This window comes from Medicago truncatula, chromosome 5, assembly GCF_003473485.1.
Source record: "Medicago truncatula cultivar Jemalong A17 chromosome 5, MtrunA17r5.0-ANR, whole genome shotgun sequence".
Classification (NCBI taxonomy): Eukaryota; Viridiplantae; Streptophyta; class Magnoliopsida; order Fabales; family Fabaceae; genus Medicago; species Medicago truncatula.
Genome location: NC_053046.1, coordinates 3,981,060 through 3,998,144, shown reverse-complemented (window position 1 = coordinate 3,998,144; position 17,085 = coordinate 3,981,060). Strand labels below are relative to the sequence as shown.

Sequence of the window (17,085 nt, the reverse complement as noted above, 5' to 3'; positions counted from 1 at the left end):
AATTAATTTTGTAATAGCTATAGATTGTTTTCATGAGCTATTATGTAGAGCTTATAAGAATAAGTTGAAAACAACTCAGTGTGTGTTTGGAACCGCTTTTGAAAACAATTTTCGTCTACATTCATTTATTATTGTAAGACTTTTAAGTTGGATCAACATTAACATAAGACAATGTTTCGTCATAATCATAAATAAAGAAACAAATATGTAACTTATTCCCTATTATTATCCCTAACTAGATCCCTTGCGAGTTAGATGATAGGATAATAAATATTTCTCTCATGTGTGTGATGCATTGATAAATAATATTGTATGCGAGAGTATGATTCAATGAATTTGTGAAAGACTTTTTTAAAAGAATAAAATAAAAGTAGATGATAACCAAAATTTATTAACAAATTAGTTGATAGAAAAAATAGAATGAACTTTTTTTTGAGGAGATTAATAAAAAAAAAAAGATATTAGCTGACTAATGAGCATGCTTGGATTGGATATTAAGCGGGTGAGTGAATGGAACAAATTGTGAGCTTTTTTTTTTTTTTGAAGGAAAATTGTGAGCTTTTTGTTTTGTATATTTTTTTAAGAGGGGAATTTTGTTTTGTTCATTATTATTACTATTATTATTATTTATTTTAGATGATTAAAAAACTGTCATTTTAAAAAATAAAAATTGACTACCGGTTAGTTTTAGCTCTGCAGTACTAGGAGGAGAGCTAACATTTATCACTGAAGTTTTTTGTTTAACAATTGTTTTCATAATCTAAATAAGTTGAATATAGTTATCCCAAAAAATAAATAATAAGTTGAATATTGAATCACAAAAACCACTTTAAGTTTTAGCATATTGAATTTTCAATCACTGGCTTGCAATTCTAAAAATAGATCAACTTTCCTTTATCCTGAAAAAGAACATTACACTTGTGATAGTGATTCAATTGAGTACAATATGTTCCCAAAATTATACAATCTAATGAGTAATGACAGTTGCATATGCTGAAAAGAATCAGGCCAAAGAAAAGATTGTCCTTTAGGCCATTTTTAAAGCTTTTGCTTGATGCAGTGCTCCTTGAGATTCCGCAAAGCTTGCCGAATTGTATCCTCGTCTTGATTGGAATATTTCAGGCATAACAACCTTTGCGCAACATGATAAGCACTCTGTATTGAGTGATTCTGCAAGCAGTTGACATCCATCCTTTTCTTTTCCTAATGACAGTGAGTCATATCACATGTTAGTGTTTGTGCTTAGTGCCAGTTTATGTTTAACACTTGCTCTTTGTCCACTGCATACTTAACAAATGGATATGAAAAACAGACAAGAAGCAAACAATTTTGTGAAACATAGCTGTATTCAAAATAGATAGCACAATCATGGTGATGACAGATTGACAGCTTAATGAAATAAAAAAAATAAAAATAAAAAGCCAATTAACCTGTTCATATAACAATTCGTTTGACTACAAATTTTATATGCATTCATGTATGAGTTTCCATGTAAAAATTTAAGCACATGATTCTCTGCTATTTGCACTGGAATTTCCTCCAAGAGTATTTATAATTTAAGGAATCAAGCTTGATTGTCTTTTCTTTCATGGAAAGTTAAAGTGTGCATCATTTAAATTAATATCCTCTTAATATCAAGCTTGATATAATCACCTTTTCTGAAATCCTTAATGTGATCATTCTGGCGGTCTCAATAACGGAGGTTGGTAATCCTGCCACTTCTGCTAAGAGAAGGCCATAATGGGGGATATGTTTCGGTCCTTCCTTAAGTTGAAACTAAGTAAAGAAGAATATTAGTTTGCAGATAGTCATCCAATGCAAGAGAAAAAACAGAGATACTACCTTGAACTCCAAATGGTTGTTTTTTAATTCGACATGAAAGTGGAGAATTTTCACGTTGGGATAGATTGTTGCTAATTCCGCTATATTCTCCATATGAGTGGCAAATATCGTATACCTGAAGGAAGATTAAAAACATGGCTCAGAAGACATGATTGTCCAATATATAAACATGTTTGTTTGATGGGGAAAACTCTTGCAGTCTCCAGTTGTCTTACTATAAACAATTCAATACCAAAGCAGTGAAGGAAATTTTAGCTCCAAGTTTTCGAGTGTTTGTGTCTGTTATTTCTTTTCAATTTAACTTCCACTGAAATAATGGGAAATTGAAAAGCTAACGGAGACCTTTGATTTATTAGTTACAAGAATTCCATGCCATAAAGTTTGTTAAAAATGCCTATCATAATAAAAAAAATAAAAAGAAGCAACAATTACGCTTTTAGTGACAAAAGATGCTCGCAGCAACTCCAAGCTATTGCAAACCCATCAGATGAAGAAGTAGCCCTACCAAGTTCATCCATAACAATCAAACTCCTGCATCAAATAAAGGTTTAAAGCTGCATGCATACCAAGAGTGAAGAAAATCAAAAGGTGGTGTTACCTCTCTGAAACATTCTGCATGATAAAAGCTGTCTCTTTCATCTCTGTCATGAACTACACTTCCAGATAACTTCATATATAATTATAAACATATGAACAGAATCAAATAGCTTCAAAACACAGGCATCAAGAAATTGTACCGTGCTAGAGTTTGATTCAAGATTATCAACTGCACCCATCCTTGTGAAAACACGGTCAACTACCCTAAGAGTTGAGAAGCGGGCAGGAACGTAACACCCAACTTGAGCAATGATAACTATGAGACACACTTGTTGAAGGTAAGTACTCTTTCCGCTCCTGGGGAAAAGGAATATAGAAATAAATCTTGAGACTATACTCTTCATCTAAACAACTAGCCACACAAAAAGAGTAAACTTCGCTGTAGTTTGCGAATAATTCGCATTTAAACTGTAAGTAACACGTACTAATTTTAAAGAATGATGACGGGTTTTAAGGTACTGTTTGAAGGAAAATACACAAGACATGCTCACATCACCTAATTAAGTCTAGTTTTAAGGCGTGTTGTTATCAGATCTTTAAAGCGACAACCTCATCTGAAAAAAATTTGTTCTGTATCGTCTGTACTATATTTACTTATCACGCATAAGCACATACGCACTTCCGTTTTCTTACCAAAAGAATTTAGTCATGACTCGTGGATAGTCATTGTCTATGTCAGTTAAAGTTCGTCTAGAATTTCACTGCCATCAATCTCCGGTATGAACAGTTATCCTTTAACGTGAAACAAATATTTTCTTACATATTAGGGCCTGTCACAATCGCCATGTTTGAGGCTTCAGACAGAAATATATTGTTGGCCTGCAACACAAAAGATTGATTTGCTCAATAAAAAAGGGCAGAAATTCTTGAACATTAAAAAATGTCACTATGTTGGGAGAAACTGCAATGTTTACTGGGGATGCTTATTACTTACAACAAAATCATTGTGTATGCTCTCCAAGATTGGGTGTCTACCAGAATCAATTGCCATTGGCCCATTCTCTAGCAAATAAAATAAAAGATCAATAGAGTTTTCTCCATCGCAGTACAAAAATGCTATAGAAATTACCAATTTTCTTACCCGTAAATTCTGGTCTTGTATATTGATCCACGGGCTTAGTCGAAATCATATGAGCAAAAGAGTTCACAATCATGTCTAACAAGCACAAGATTTCAGCTAGCAGTGTCAACGCAGAGACATTCTCACGAATCGCATCCATTAGTTCTGTAAAAAAAAATCTATTACAATATACATTTATAACAGGGAATTACAATACCTGAAAATATGAGATATTGCAAATTCAAGGAAATAAATATATAGGATTCATATCTACAACTCATTTGTTGATAATTAAATTTACGGTTTTAATATTTATTAAAAGACAAAATCCATTTGATGAACAATTGTTGCAAGTTAAACTATCTTAATTTAATTTTGTAAGCTTACATTAGGTAGTGCCTAAAAATTAGTCGGATAATACTAATAAAAGATCACCATATCCCGTCCTGAAGATATTTGAAAGTAAGTACCTCACAGATGTTGAATATAAAAAATACTTAGTTTAGAAGATGAAACAAGAAAAAGAAAACATGCCAAATCAAATGAAAGTTTACATTAGGTAGTGTCAAAAGTCAATTATGAGTTGTGTAATTTATGCACAAATGAACGAAAAAAGAAAACATGCCAAATCAAATGAAAGTTTGTATTGGCAGGTGGCACTTGGCAGTACTAGTACCTTCGAGGCAAACCTCTGTTCTTGTATAGCATTCTGCAGCTGCAGATTTATTCCTAGCATTCAACTGCAAGTTTTATTAAAATAAAATAAAATTGGAGTTTTTAGGAGCCTAAATTAGTGTGGTGACATATCAAATAAATGCAGCTGCATTTTATGTGTTATATTTTAAATCAGAAGCTTGGATTATGCTTAACATTTTGTGAGTTAAAAAAATTCATGGGTCAACCATATACAAAACAAAGATAATTTTACCAGTGAAAAGCTTAAATGTCTAATCAAATTTGACACTTATAATTGATACACTTCCTTCAGATATGAGCCATTATACATAATAAGGAATCCCCATCACTGGCAGGAGGTAGATGGAACAGAGGGATCATTTCCTTCTGTGGTATATATCCATCGAATGTCATTATTGGGAACAATGCAGTTAGCTTGACCAAGATCTTATCAAACTTTAATGTACCCACATTAAAGCCTTTGAATTAGTAGACTCTAACCAAATGCGTCCTCAAACAAGTATAATTAATGTATTTAAATAGGCATTTTTTACCTGTATATTATTATAAGTGGAATAGAATTTTCGTGTCTAAGAAATCCAAATGATCAAATTACTCACAGATGCTAGTTCCAAAGTTGAGCAATGAATGTTGTTCCCGTGTTTTACAACCTATTCCAAGCAGGGAAAAGTTATTAGGTTCGGAAAAAGATAAATTTAAAAGGACTATCCTAAAAATGTAGCAAAAAAAATCCAATCCCTAACCTGAATGAACTTGTTTGGAAGCTTTCCTTGAATATTCTTCTGTGGTATAACAAAATGAAATCCCTGTCTGTTTTTAAATGTAAGCTTTAAATTTGGCAACTTGAAATCCTCTCGATAATTGTTTGCAAGATTGTGGATAGCTGTGTAAGAAACACCAAATTATTTAGGAAAGCCTCATACGATGAGCTGCATTCAAAGAAAGATTACATTGTTGACAGGAAAGAAAACTTAGCAATCATGTTTATAAACCTTCACTGGTTTCACAAAATGATTTTCGTGAAATATCCAAGAGACCGTCAATTCCAGCCTTAACAGCAAAGCATTGCTGAGTGCAGGCAACAAAAGGAACCCGTGCATGAAGCACATCTTCATCAATAATTTCTTCTATTCTGTAACAAAATTCCCAAAGACGTGAGCTGATTGGAAATGTAAATTGACAGTGATAGTTTTTTTTTTTTTTTTTTTTTTTTTTTTTTATCAATTAAAATATTGTATATTACTCACTAAATAGTTTACATTGCAGTGGGATGTGACCATTTAGAGTATCAAGCTTTCTCAATATCCAAGATTTAAAAGCAATTCGTAGAATTTTTTTTATCCAGTAAGGTAACCTCTTGTGCGCTGTAAACACAATTTCCTAGGATGGGGCATTTCATACTAATCCGGAACTCCATCACATATCTTTGTAGCAAATTCGTAATATGGCAAACAATCATTTGTTGATTGTTGATTTAGCAATATTTTGGTCTGAATATTCTAGTCGGCCTTTTCCCCGTATTACAGCTTCAGAACAATTTTAACTCAAGTAATAAAGTTTTCATCATCTTAGATGTAAGAGTTGCATGTACGCACTGGCATATAAGAAAACATTAGCATACCTTTTCTTAATAAGATCATATTTTTCATTTTCACAAACAGACTTGTAGATATTTGAAAGAAGGGAACTTTTGGCATCCTTAAGCGCCTGTTATGTTTATCAGAAGAAAAGATCTGTAACATCTTTTCATTATTTGATAACTTCAGGAATACCTAACTCTAATGAAGGGTTAGTGCCTGTGTTAGTGTGTGTGTGTGTGTGTGTGTGTGTTTGTGTGTGTGTGTGTGTGTGTGTGTGAGAGAGAGAGAGAGAGAGGTACCATAGAAAGTAATGGAAGGGCATCTAAAGCAGTTTTAAGGAGGATTACACTCGATACCAGCACTTGACTCTTTTTAGAACGATCAACTGATATAGCCTCAATTGTAACTTTCTTTGGCTTAAAGCAGAAGTGGCATAATACTCTATCTGAAACCATACAGTATGTATGTGTTACTACCGAAGATGTATAAACTTAAAGGCTAATTTCAGTTCAATTATGATCTTAGTTACCAGTCTCTTTTGGAAATTTACGCAAAAACTGACAGAGGGCAAAAAACAGTTGTTCATTGTTCATCAGTTCATCCTACAATGAAATATTAAAGAACATATCAAAATATATAAACATAAAGGAATAATGTAAAACCTCTGTCCAGCAGTTCTCAAGCTTAAAAAAAATCAAATCAGACAACAATTAGGACTGGAGTTTCAGACTAGAGCACTAAAGTTTAAATAAGAATACACCGAGACTGAATTCGATAATAATGGCAGACTTGTAAAAAAAAAGGTAGCAATAGTAAACTGAAAGGTTAGCAAACAAAGAACATAAAGTTAAACTTGAGAGAATTTGATTGAAACTGACTAGGCAATCAAGACGAGCGTTGATTGTTTTGATGTCTTTTAGAGGCTGCAACAAATTGGCACGAAGGAGCCTAGTCCTGGAGGAAAAAATAAGTGTCAATCAACTAATGCTGCGCCTGGAAACTTGTGTGAATCATTGCATACCCTCCAATAGTTTTAGTTGTCTTGAGCATGTGAAATAGACTTCTCTTTTTGTTGCTTGTTCCCAGTAGGGCAGAATGAAATGGCTCAATAATTTCCAAGTTTTGGACACTGCGTTTAAATTTGAAGCAAGAAATATATTATCATAGACTAAACAGATGATATATGAAATGTTAAATGGACTTTATATCCAAACTTTATTTGCTGAGAATATATCACAAAAGTAAGGTTAGGGAATCAGAGAGATTAAATCATTACAATATTATTTTAGGGAAAGCAATGTAGTTTGTACTAGCCCCCTCACCAGTGAAGTAAGAACTTTCAGCTTAAAAAAGCAAGAAAGCAAGCTTACCTGGTTGCATCAATATTCATGTGATCAAAGGATCCATTAAAGGTGACCTGAAATTGAGAAATGCACACCAAAAATGGTGAACTCAATCTACTATACGCTAAGTGCAGACTAAAACTCATATAAAAATGACGCAGGAGATTTGTGATTAAAGATTTAATAGTTATAAGTATACAGAGGTTGGGCATTGTCCAATGACCACTGTCCTAAAGAACATTAATAATCCATTGAATGGAAAATAATGGTTGGAACTTGGAAGTTTACAATGCAAGCTGAATATTTGAAGCTTTGTACTGATACATTTGAAGGATGTGGCAACAGGCTGACGGAGTATACTGCCAGTGCACATTGTTGGTATATTACCAAGCACCCTAAATATTATTGGTTTTGCACAATTGAATCATGTAAAAGTAAACTTCTAACTCCCTTCTTCAACCTCATATTTATTTAGTCAAGGAAAAAAAAAAGAAACTTTTCTAAATTGCATGTGTTTTGGACATTCAAAAAGATATAGTGCATCTTGGGTTTTTCTAATATAGCCTCATAGTATGTTTGTGCAATTAATAATATCCAATACCCGAGAAAGAGATTAATTCATTTACTATTTTAAATTTGAATTTGCAACCATGCAAATCTGCGGAGGTCTGCATGATGTGCCTGCATGCAATCCTATAATGCTACTTACAAGATTCTTACACTCATAAAATAGCACAACTTTACAAACAGTTGCCGCACTTAAAGCTCAAATAGAGCCACGTATATTGTTGTGTAGAGTAGGAAGTGCATAAGTTGTTTATTGTATATACCTTATTTTCATACAGATATAGGGAATGTTGGCAAGATAAGCAATATTGAGTTGAAAGTTGAAATTACATCTAACTAATATTCCATAATTTTAAAAAACATCAATGAAGGAACAACCATGCAACACATACCGACAATGAGTGATTGGTAATAACCACCCCTTTTTCTGTTTCAATCCTGGCAATCATAGTAAAAAATGAATCTCAGGCAATCGAACAGTAAGAAAAGAAGTATTAAATAATCATAGGTATATACATGTAATCACACACCAAAAGAAAAACATGCACACATTACATGTTTGTCTTTGTGCAGACACAAACACTTATCTCAATGATATTAAATAATTTTAGATTAATATAGAATTCTGTACAGCTTTATATAATAATATCTTCAAAAGAATGGAAAGGAAGTAAATCAAAGTTACTGATGTAATTGGTATAATCAAAGAGATATAATCTACTGTAACTAAAAAAAGAGAGAGATAGATACTGTAAGGGAGTAAATCAAAGTTCATCATTCAAGATATTCTCAACATATATTTGGGTATTGGTAACACTTTCTCTGTCTTATTTTACCTGTCCTATTTGGAATATTGGTTTGTCTCAAATTATTTGTCACTCCAAATATCAAGAGAATATTGACTACTTTGTTTTGACAAAAAGAGTATTAACTACTTGTTTCCAATAATATCCTTATGTATTGGTATATTAATTTATTGTATATTAGTTAATCATTCTACCAAACTTCTACTACAATAAGAATATTTTAAACTTTGAGTAAAAAACAGATTATTTAGCCTTCGAAAAGAGTGTAGTACCACTTTAAAGTAGCGGCAGCGGCAGCCAAGCACAGATAATACTGCTTGTAATAAGTGTCCAAACCAAGTGCTGAAGGATCCTTGGCTGCTAGGTTTTTTATTAAGATAGCTCCCTGAAGCACAAAATTTAGTGCATTTCTGAGGAAAAAATTTGCTATAGAATCCTAAACCTTGAAATCAATTGAAATGAAAGATAAAAAGTATGTGCTAAAACCTTTGTGTCATCAAAACAACCACGGGCCAACACTACCTGCATATAAAAGAACTCCAAATGAAATGTATTTCATACAGACATCATGCACAGCAGTTTTGCACTGAAAAACATAACCATTAGAAGGATGTAAGGACAAAGAGACATGATCATATTACCTTCTTGACTGAACCATAAAATCTATCAACCAATTCAGTAACTGTACTTGTAGAACTGGAGGCTGACTTGTTTGGAGGAACGATGATCACAATGGGATCATAGAAATGCAGTAATGTCTTTGTGTTTTGATATGAACTACTGGTTTCAATATATTGTGAAAGGTGCAGTGAAGCAGACCTCAAATCAAAAGCCGCTAATCCAACCTGTCAGAAAATTCAGTTGATTTGATCCAAGTTAGGCACTATAAATTCATTTATTTAACTTGAACCAGTTCTTTAATACCTTAGAAGTCATAATTTTTTTTTACTAAACTCTAAAAATTGGACTGACTCGTTCTTTTTCAAGTTACGAAAATGCATAACATGGGAATTTCAACTTATGTACGAATTCTTTGTTAACAATCCTTTCGAACATGTATGAACTTTCTCATCACTCGACTGAATTCCTAACAGGCAAAAGCCCCTTTGTAATGTTTATAAATTAGTGGAAGACATGTTTTCACTCTTTATGCTTACGATCTGACTTGTTAGTTATTTCAAGTTTAGGATTATATTAGTAACAAACGATGCATCAATTTCTTCCTCAATGAATACCATGATCAATTCAAATTCCTTCATGGCTGTTAAAGGAGTATAAGGGAGAAAACACAAGAACGTACTACACAGAACTAATAGTGGCCGGTTACTACGAAATAGAAACCTGGTTATAGCAATCAGACATAATTATCAAAAGAGTAAATAACCGGAGTGTCGAATATTTTGGGAAAACATTAAATTTTGTACCATTAGTAGCAAATTTCATTGAGTTCGCTTCACAGTAGAATGATTAAAAAAAATACAGAATATATTATATAGTAATTAAAAAAATTTGAACATCAAAGGTGCATGTGATCTGGCTGGTATCCTAGTAAGAATTAGGGAGGAAAAGTCAAACACTTCTGATAACAGAATCAATAAACATAAAATGCATTTTTCACATTCTGAAGCAATCCACAAAATAATTAAATACGAGAATGAAACTACTTTCCAGCTCCAATAACGCAAATCCACTTGAAATTCGGAAATCAAATCTAGATTTCCATTTCTAACCCTTGCATGATTGAAATTCCTACAACGTATGAATTGATAAGAATAATTAAAAGCACAGTTTAATCCTGGAATTTGTGTGAATTTCATTTCGATCAAAATCAACTACAAGAATCAAATTGATCTGAAAAGCAAACGATGAAGTAAATTGAAAAAGAGAACGAGAAGATTATGATTCCATTATTGCATGAAAACTAATTGAACTGAGTATTGAAGATTGAAACCTCCTTAGCTCTGTTTTCAATGATGCTGACAAGGAAGCTTGAACCTTCTCCACCGTCGTTTTCCATTGTTGTGTGCTTTCAATTTTCACCACATTTTGATTTTCGCGCCACCTTCAGTGATACTACTTATAAGAGCGTTGGTTATTTTTTTGACGCGAGGTTGCACTTTTCACCGTCGTATTCGGATTTGAATCTATATTTATTTATGTTTTTTTTTTTTTTTAGGAATATTCATTTATGTTTAAATATGCTTACATAACTGTACCAAACAAAATTTGTACCAAAAAAAAAAAAACTGTACCAAACAAAATATATATATATATATGCTTACATAACCTGACAAAAAAAAATATATGCTTACATAAAAGATAAAAAAAAAAACTTTTTTTTTTAATTTGTGTTTGAAACAACATGTGGTTGATTAAAAAAAAACTCCGCTATCAAGATGTAAGTGGTAAGAATTTTGGACACCTTAAACACGTGTTTAAAGGAGATTTAAATTTATTGCCGTAAAAAAATCTTTGCAGACATGTGTCTGTGACCTTTTAATTAAGATCTAACGCTTTTGAATTAAGCTCACTATTTTATAATTACAAAATAAATTAAATTTGTTTTTTCTTAACTAACTGATTAAGATTGAATGGTCACTGATGTCGTCATGACTATGTGATTGTGAAATAGCTTAGAGCACTAGCTTTTACAAATGAAGAAACTTATTTATGAGGTTTTTTTTTTGCAAAAATAAGTATCAAACTACCATCCTTTTTCAATAAAATACACTACTACTACTCTTTTTATGATTATGTGGGTTTAAGAGACGGTGACATTTAGAATACACAAATGAATCTTTTTGTGTATGATACACAGATGTATTTTTAACCGTTGATATAATATTAAATAATTCAATTGCCAAGATTGAAGAATGGGTACTTGCTTAGTGGATTTGATGCTCAATTGTTGCTATTTGCAAATATGGTGTGGAGCAATGAAGCATTTATGAAAAAGGAATTACATAAAAATAATATAAATATTGAATACTAAAAAAATGTAAAAGTAATCGGAAAAATAGTTTACAAAAATTTATTGAATACAAATTTTTATTTTTGAATGTAAAATAAAAGTCTGATAAATCTATATACCAAAGAATTTTAAATCCGATAAAAACAAGTAGTAAAAGTTTTTTTTTTGGATAGATTAAAATAAATGTTTTAAGAACAAGTGGTTATGAAAAAAAAAATAATAGGATTAATACACAGGGAAATGGTGTTATCTGTATACACTTCATCGTTTTTTTAGAATGGTTTTTATTTTGTTCAAATCATTATATGCTTCTTTTATAACAAATATTCATTTAATCAAGATTATTATTCAACACATTCATAATTTTAATGGAATCCGCAACCAGAAGACTCTTCTTAACATGAAATCAGAAAACTCTTTTTAATCACGGAGATCGGAGTAACGGTGTTCAGCCTAGAAAAGATTACCGCAGCGACGGCAACAAAATTCGGTAAAACTTATTTTCTGTCGACAATTGAATCAACGACAAGGCGTTTGACTTCTGACATTATTGTTTGAGGTTGGTCTTGCGTATCGTCGTCTCAAGGGAGAAAGGTGCTTATCTTTATGGTGGTGGTGGTTGTAGTTGGAGGATTCATGATTTCTGAGAGCCATTATTTCGATGACGATTGTAGTCGTTCTCGTTGCGTCTCCGGCTTAGTTTCAAATCGCAACTCCATTCTCTCATGAGTTTGGCTTAAATCTGATGGGTTTCTTCAACCTGTTTGTTTTAGATCTGATAGGGTAGTTTTTATCTGAGAGGGAGATGATGGTTGCGCATGAGAGGGAGAAGATAATGATTTTGAGGCGCGACAGAGGTACATAAGAGAGGGTTTGAGCCATGATTCTGGGTTTTGGGAAGGAAACATTGATTCCGAGGTTCAACGTTTGAGGTGTGAAAGAAAGGCTTTGAATCGTTTTTCCAAATAAATAAATTGATTTTAATTTTGATGAATCAGAACCGTAAAGGTAAAACAATGGGCCATATTCATAGTATTTAAAATTATTGGGACAACCTGTAATATAATAAAAGTATGTAAAGAGGGGGTAATACCTATTAATACATTACTGGTTAACCGTCTGCTGTGGGTAAAATAAATCTTTTGTATGATACACAATTTCATCAACTTGTGTATTGTAAACGTCACCTTAAGAGACAAGTGTTTGGTTGAAAAGTGGAAACAAGGCAAATAGTAGCAGCATTACTACTTTTTATGCTTTGTAACATGTGTCTCTCAAGACCAAACAATCATAAAAAGAGTGATAACAGTGTATTTAATTGGAAAAAGGATGATAGTTTGGTACTTATTTTTTAATACAATGGTAACAGTGAAAAAAAAAAAAAAAACCTAGTTAAAAGAAGAGAACATACATTGTGTCACTTTCCAACAAAGATCAATTTATGCTAAACGATAATAATACTTCATATATATATAACATGGTTATACAAAAATCAGTTAATTTTTATTAGTTTGGATCAAAATTACCTTTTTTTTAAAGAATCAATATTAATATTGTTAGTCTTATACAAGGCTGGAGATCAAATCCGAACCTTCTTATACTCAACTATCACACCTGCAAGCCAGTTTTATATCCATGGATCAAAATTACTTTTTAGCGTGTGAATTTTTGTTTGAAGGAATATATTTATCCATTTATTTGCCACGTTCTATAAATTGGAGAATTATTTTATATTGCTGTAAGAAATCTAATATGGTTTCGAGTAAACTTGTGTTTGGTAACGAAAGCCAGACATACACTAATTTTTGTCAAACCACATTTGATCAACTCAAACGAATCCTCTCCGGTTGAAAGAGCGAAAAAAAGTTCGAATCTCTCAATCTACTCTCAGACTCGCTGTTTACCACTTTTTAACAGAATAACACAGCTCAATAGTTAATACAACCAACATTCATAAATAAGTTCATCACACTGTTATTTCACAACTTTTACTTGGCCTTGGATGTTTACTTTTGAGTGTTAATTTAGTTATCATTGTGCAAAAAAAAAACTAATCACTCGAGTCAGACAGAACTACAATTGATGATGACTAAACTCCACTTCAGTAGTTTTAATGCTATTGGACTCCTAAAAACTGAATTCAAACTTTGGACCTCTGATTAAGTTAAAAGAGACTTGAATCATCTCATTCAAACATAAAGCACTCTTGGGTGATTAAATTCTTTTACTAGGATCTAGGAGGTAAAAATTGGTTAGACCACAAACATTGGGTCAAATGAGGTTCGTTCCTCAATCAAGGCTGCAGCAACAGTGGGACTCTACCGTACTCGCCAACGGACTTGTTAGAATGGAGTTCCATTTCAATATATGGTTCAATCATTAACAACTAGCGTACGTTTTGTACCAATAGTGTTACTCGTCTAGTTTGGAATTTGATTAGCATAAACAATTCACTCAGCAGGACAGTTGCAATAATAAAGAAAATCAGAGCATGTAGTCAAAATTGAGTAAGAGCAGCAATGGGATGAATCGAGTGTCACACCATCATAAAACATCATAAACCATCAAAATCACTTAGCAGATACTTCATAAAGGCAAAATCCATGACAGTCGTACAAAAACTTCAAATTGAAATTGACAAATCAATGCATATTGAAGCTTAGTTAGCTTTTACATGTTGCAAAACAACATTATAGGCTTCATGTTCCTCCCCAAAATCCTGCCAAAAAAGAAAAAGAAATACTTCAATTTACATATAGAATGAAAAAAGACACCAGGAACATTTGCATTTCAAGTGTAAGCCATACCTTGACAACCACACAAGAGCATCCGGTAACCTTCCTAGCTTTACCTTCTGAATCAATCTTGCACAACTACATGGAAAAGTATACCCAAAAATCAATACAAAAAAAATGACGCAACAAGACTGCACTAGAATGGATAAAGAACAATATAAGAATAAAAATTCACAATATAAATTTGGGAATTGGGAGCAAATGGATGTGCTCGAGGAATTGTATAAAACTAGGTTAAGAATCAAGGTCACTTACACCAGCCCACTCTCCAAGTGTCTTTGCACTTGGAACTGTCAACAAGCTAACATTGTGCTCTGCGCAGAGGGCTTTCACCAATTTGACATAATCAGGTTGGTCACAATCTTCAGCTAGAACACAAAGCTGTGCAGCATGCTTCTCAATCACTTTTGCACCTTCATGAAGACCTCGTGCAAGACCACCATAAGCACGAGACTTTCTAAGCACCAGCTGCAGGGCAGTCATGATGTCCATTGGCTCACCTGGAATTGCAGCAGCAACAACAGGCTCAACTGCAACAACCTCTTCTTCACTGCATAACGAAGATTTTTTTCAGCAGTCAGCAACTTATCAAAGATTCTTAAACTTGTCAAGGAAAAGCTATTCATGAGACATACAAGGACCAAAACATAGAAATAGAAAAATGTACAGACACTTTTTACCAGCAGCTACCTGAAGACAAATCATTTTCCCACCAACACTGCAATGCATATGATTAGTTCAGTTGTTTTCTTAATTACTTCTAGTTATTACTAAGGTGACCGGATATCAGATTCAATTATCTAATCAAGTTAAACTGATTCAAGTTGTTTCAAAATCAGATCTTAAACGATAAAACTAAGGGCCTAGTTGGATTTAGGGCCCGTTTGCGTTGTCTTATTTTTCAGCTTATTAAAAACAGCTTATGCAAATAAATAAGCTTTTATGTTAATTCATACGTTCTCACTAACAAAAGTTAGATACATAAACTGTTTTTTCATAAACTACCTTGACAAGCTTATGAATAATGCACAAAAGTTTATTTATTTGCAAGCTCAAAAATAAGCCAGTCCAAACGGGCCCTTAGCGTATTTAAACTTATCCGCTGGTAAAAACACTTGTGAGATTGTTTAGAAAAACTTATGAAAACAGCTTATGACATGTTCCTTAGCTGTCTTCAGCTTATTTTCATAATTTCTCCACAACAACTTATGAAAACAGCTTATGGGTTATACAAAAACAGTTTGATTTTATTTTTTCTTTTGATATGGAAATGAGTTATAATAAGTGGTTAAGCTATCAGATGTCTATCCAAACAGGGCCTAAATTATAATTGCATTTGAAACTTTGAATATAGGTCATATGATAAGTGCAACAGAATAAATTAGCATACCCTGACATATCTCTTGGTTGATATAAAAGAGACGGAGTTTAATTCCTGCATAAAACAAAATGGAACGGATAGATTATGATCTGAAAAACAGAAAGAGAAGCGAAACCGTGAGAGAACAGAAGTTTGAAGTGTACATACCAGCTGGATGCGATTTGCAGGAAGGCGGAGACAGAGGCACGGGGTTTCAATTTGATGGAAGATTAAACCCTACTTTTCCAATTAATACCGCCGTCTATTCTATAACGTTTTTTTAAGTAAATAGGCGAGTACCTCATGAAATAATTATCTCTTAACTTAACAAAACTTTAATTACCTCTCGAAAATTGTATAATATTGGTATGTTAATTTCCCTCCTCCATTAATTATTTCACCCCTCTGTCAATTTTCTTTAGTCAAATGACGTCACATTAAACTGTCTATTAGGCATGTGTCACCTGAGATACAAAATTTCCCAAACATTTTTTCAAAAAAAAAATCTGAAGTTTTGCGGTTAATTGCAAATAACCCCTTAAAATTTTGCACTTATGTGCAAAATGCCCAATAAAATTTATAATAATCAAGCAAATTGATACCTGTGACAAAAAAATATTATTTTGCTCCCAATTTTTTTTTTATCTTTATCATCATATCATCAAAGACCCTTGTTTTGAACCATGTTGCAGGAATCAAGCAAACGAGTTGAACCTGGTTTTGTCGTAATGATGATAAAGATAAAAAAAAAATTGGGAGCAAAAGAATATTTTTTTGTCACAATGACCTATTTGCTTGATTATTATAAATTTCAGGGGGCATTTTGCACATATCCGTTAAAAAAATCTAGATTTTCTTTTAATTGGGAATTATTTTTTTTACCCTTTGTGACGTGACATGACACGTCAGACACATGACAGTACCACGTAGACAGTCAAATGCCACATCATGTTGACTGAGGGAGAAAATTGACTGATGGGGAAAATTGACTAATGTTATGCAATTTCACGGGGGTAATTGAAGTTTTGTTAATGTCAGTGGGTAATTGACTAAACTTACAATTTTACGGAGGTAATTGCATATTTACTCGTTTTTTTATTTAATTAATAAAATAATCTTGAGTAAATGGTTAATTTTTTTTATTGTGTATGAAAGAAAGGGCCCAAGGAAATACCACCAATTTCTTCAATAATAAATTTTTTGGTAAAATTTTTTATAGGTAGGGTGTATATAGAAATATGTGGTATATGGGGGTATATATAGCAAATTATGCCAAAAGGCCAAAAGGCTTCAGCCCAAGTAAATGTTTGGAGGCCTTTCAGTGAACTTTGCTAAATACAGTCCCGAAAAACCAAATATTTCTATATGCATCCTCCACCATAAAAAACACCAAAGTTAACTCGGTAATTCCATCAACGCCACATAATGGCAGTCAAACTATGAATAACAAATCACATTGAGAAACCCT

The 17,085-nt window shown here is 32.6% G+C and overlaps 2 protein-coding genes across 4 annotated transcripts; both read right to left on the bottom strand.

Annotated features, from left to right (window-relative positions):
• Positions 1-870: 870 nt before the first annotated feature.
• Positions 871-10,633, bottom strand: LOC11436948 (DNA mismatch repair protein MSH4). 3 transcript variants are annotated; one of them, XM_024783790.2, is made up of 24 exons: positions 10,443-10,633; positions 9,133-9,336; positions 8,978-9,013; positions 8,764-8,876; positions 8,078-8,123; positions 7,146-7,192; positions 6,797-6,904; positions 6,654-6,729; positions 6,305-6,377; positions 6,075-6,220; positions 5,817-5,902; positions 5,188-5,327; positions 4,939-5,078; positions 4,795-4,845; positions 4,176-4,239; positions 3,521-3,664; positions 3,374-3,441; positions 3,200-3,258; positions 2,580-2,736; positions 2,441-2,493; positions 2,275-2,343; positions 1,843-1,957; positions 1,654-1,776; positions 871-1,203 (listed from the first exon to the last, which is right to left on the bottom strand). In XM_024783790.2, the coding sequence occupies exons 1-24, from the start codon at positions 10,506-10,508 to the stop codon at positions 1,039-1,041; spliced, it is 2,349 nt and encodes a 782-aa protein (XP_024639558.1). In that variant the 5' UTR covers positions 10,509-10,633; the 3' UTR covers positions 871-1,038. The 3 variants fall into 3 exon arrangements, with proteins under 3 accessions (XP_024639558.1, XP_039690800.1, XP_003611337.3); XM_039834866.1 differs by having other exon boundaries at positions 2,275-2,373; positions 2,441-2,454; XM_003611289.4 differs by having other exon boundaries at positions 2,275-2,373; positions 10,443-10,632.
• Positions 10,634-13,946: 3,313 nt separating this feature from the next.
• LOC11436487 (40S ribosomal protein S12-2) lies at positions 13,947-15,944 on the bottom strand. Its single transcript, XM_003611287.4, has 5 exons — positions 15,786-15,944; positions 15,648-15,692; positions 14,513-14,807; positions 14,270-14,335; positions 13,947-14,181 (listed from the first exon to the last, which is right to left on the bottom strand). The coding sequence occupies exons 2-5, from the start codon at positions 15,653-15,655 to the stop codon at positions 14,122-14,124; spliced, it is 429 nt and encodes a 142-aa protein (XP_003611335.1). The 5' UTR covers positions 15,656-15,692; positions 15,786-15,944; the 3' UTR covers positions 13,947-14,121.
• Positions 15,945-17,085: the final 1,141 nt, after the last annotated feature.

Excerpts from the sequence above, each read along its gene's own strand:
- LOC11436948 (XM_003611289.4), bottom strand. The coding sequence starts at position 10,508 with ATGGAAAACGACGGTGGAGAAGGTTCAAGCTTCCTTGTCAGCATCATT. Across the intron at positions 9,014-9,132 it reads TTTATGGTTCAGTCAAGAAG|GTAGTGTTGGCCCGTGGTTG; the intron begins GTAATATGATCA and ends TTTTATATGCAG. Across the intron at positions 3,665-4,175 it reads AACAGAGGTTTGCCTCGAAG|AACTAATGGATGCGATTCGT; the intron begins GTACTAGTACTG and ends TTTTTTTTACAG.
- LOC11436487 (XM_003611287.4), bottom strand. Across the intron at positions 14,336-14,512 it reads CACTTGGAGAGTGGGCTGGT|TTGTGCAAGATTGATTCAGA; the intron begins GTAAGTGACCTT and ends TTTTCCATGTAG. Across the intron at positions 14,182-14,269 it reads GCTCTTGTGTGGTTGTCAAG|GATTTTGGGGAGGAACATGA; the intron begins GTATGGCTTACA and ends CTTTTTTGGCAG.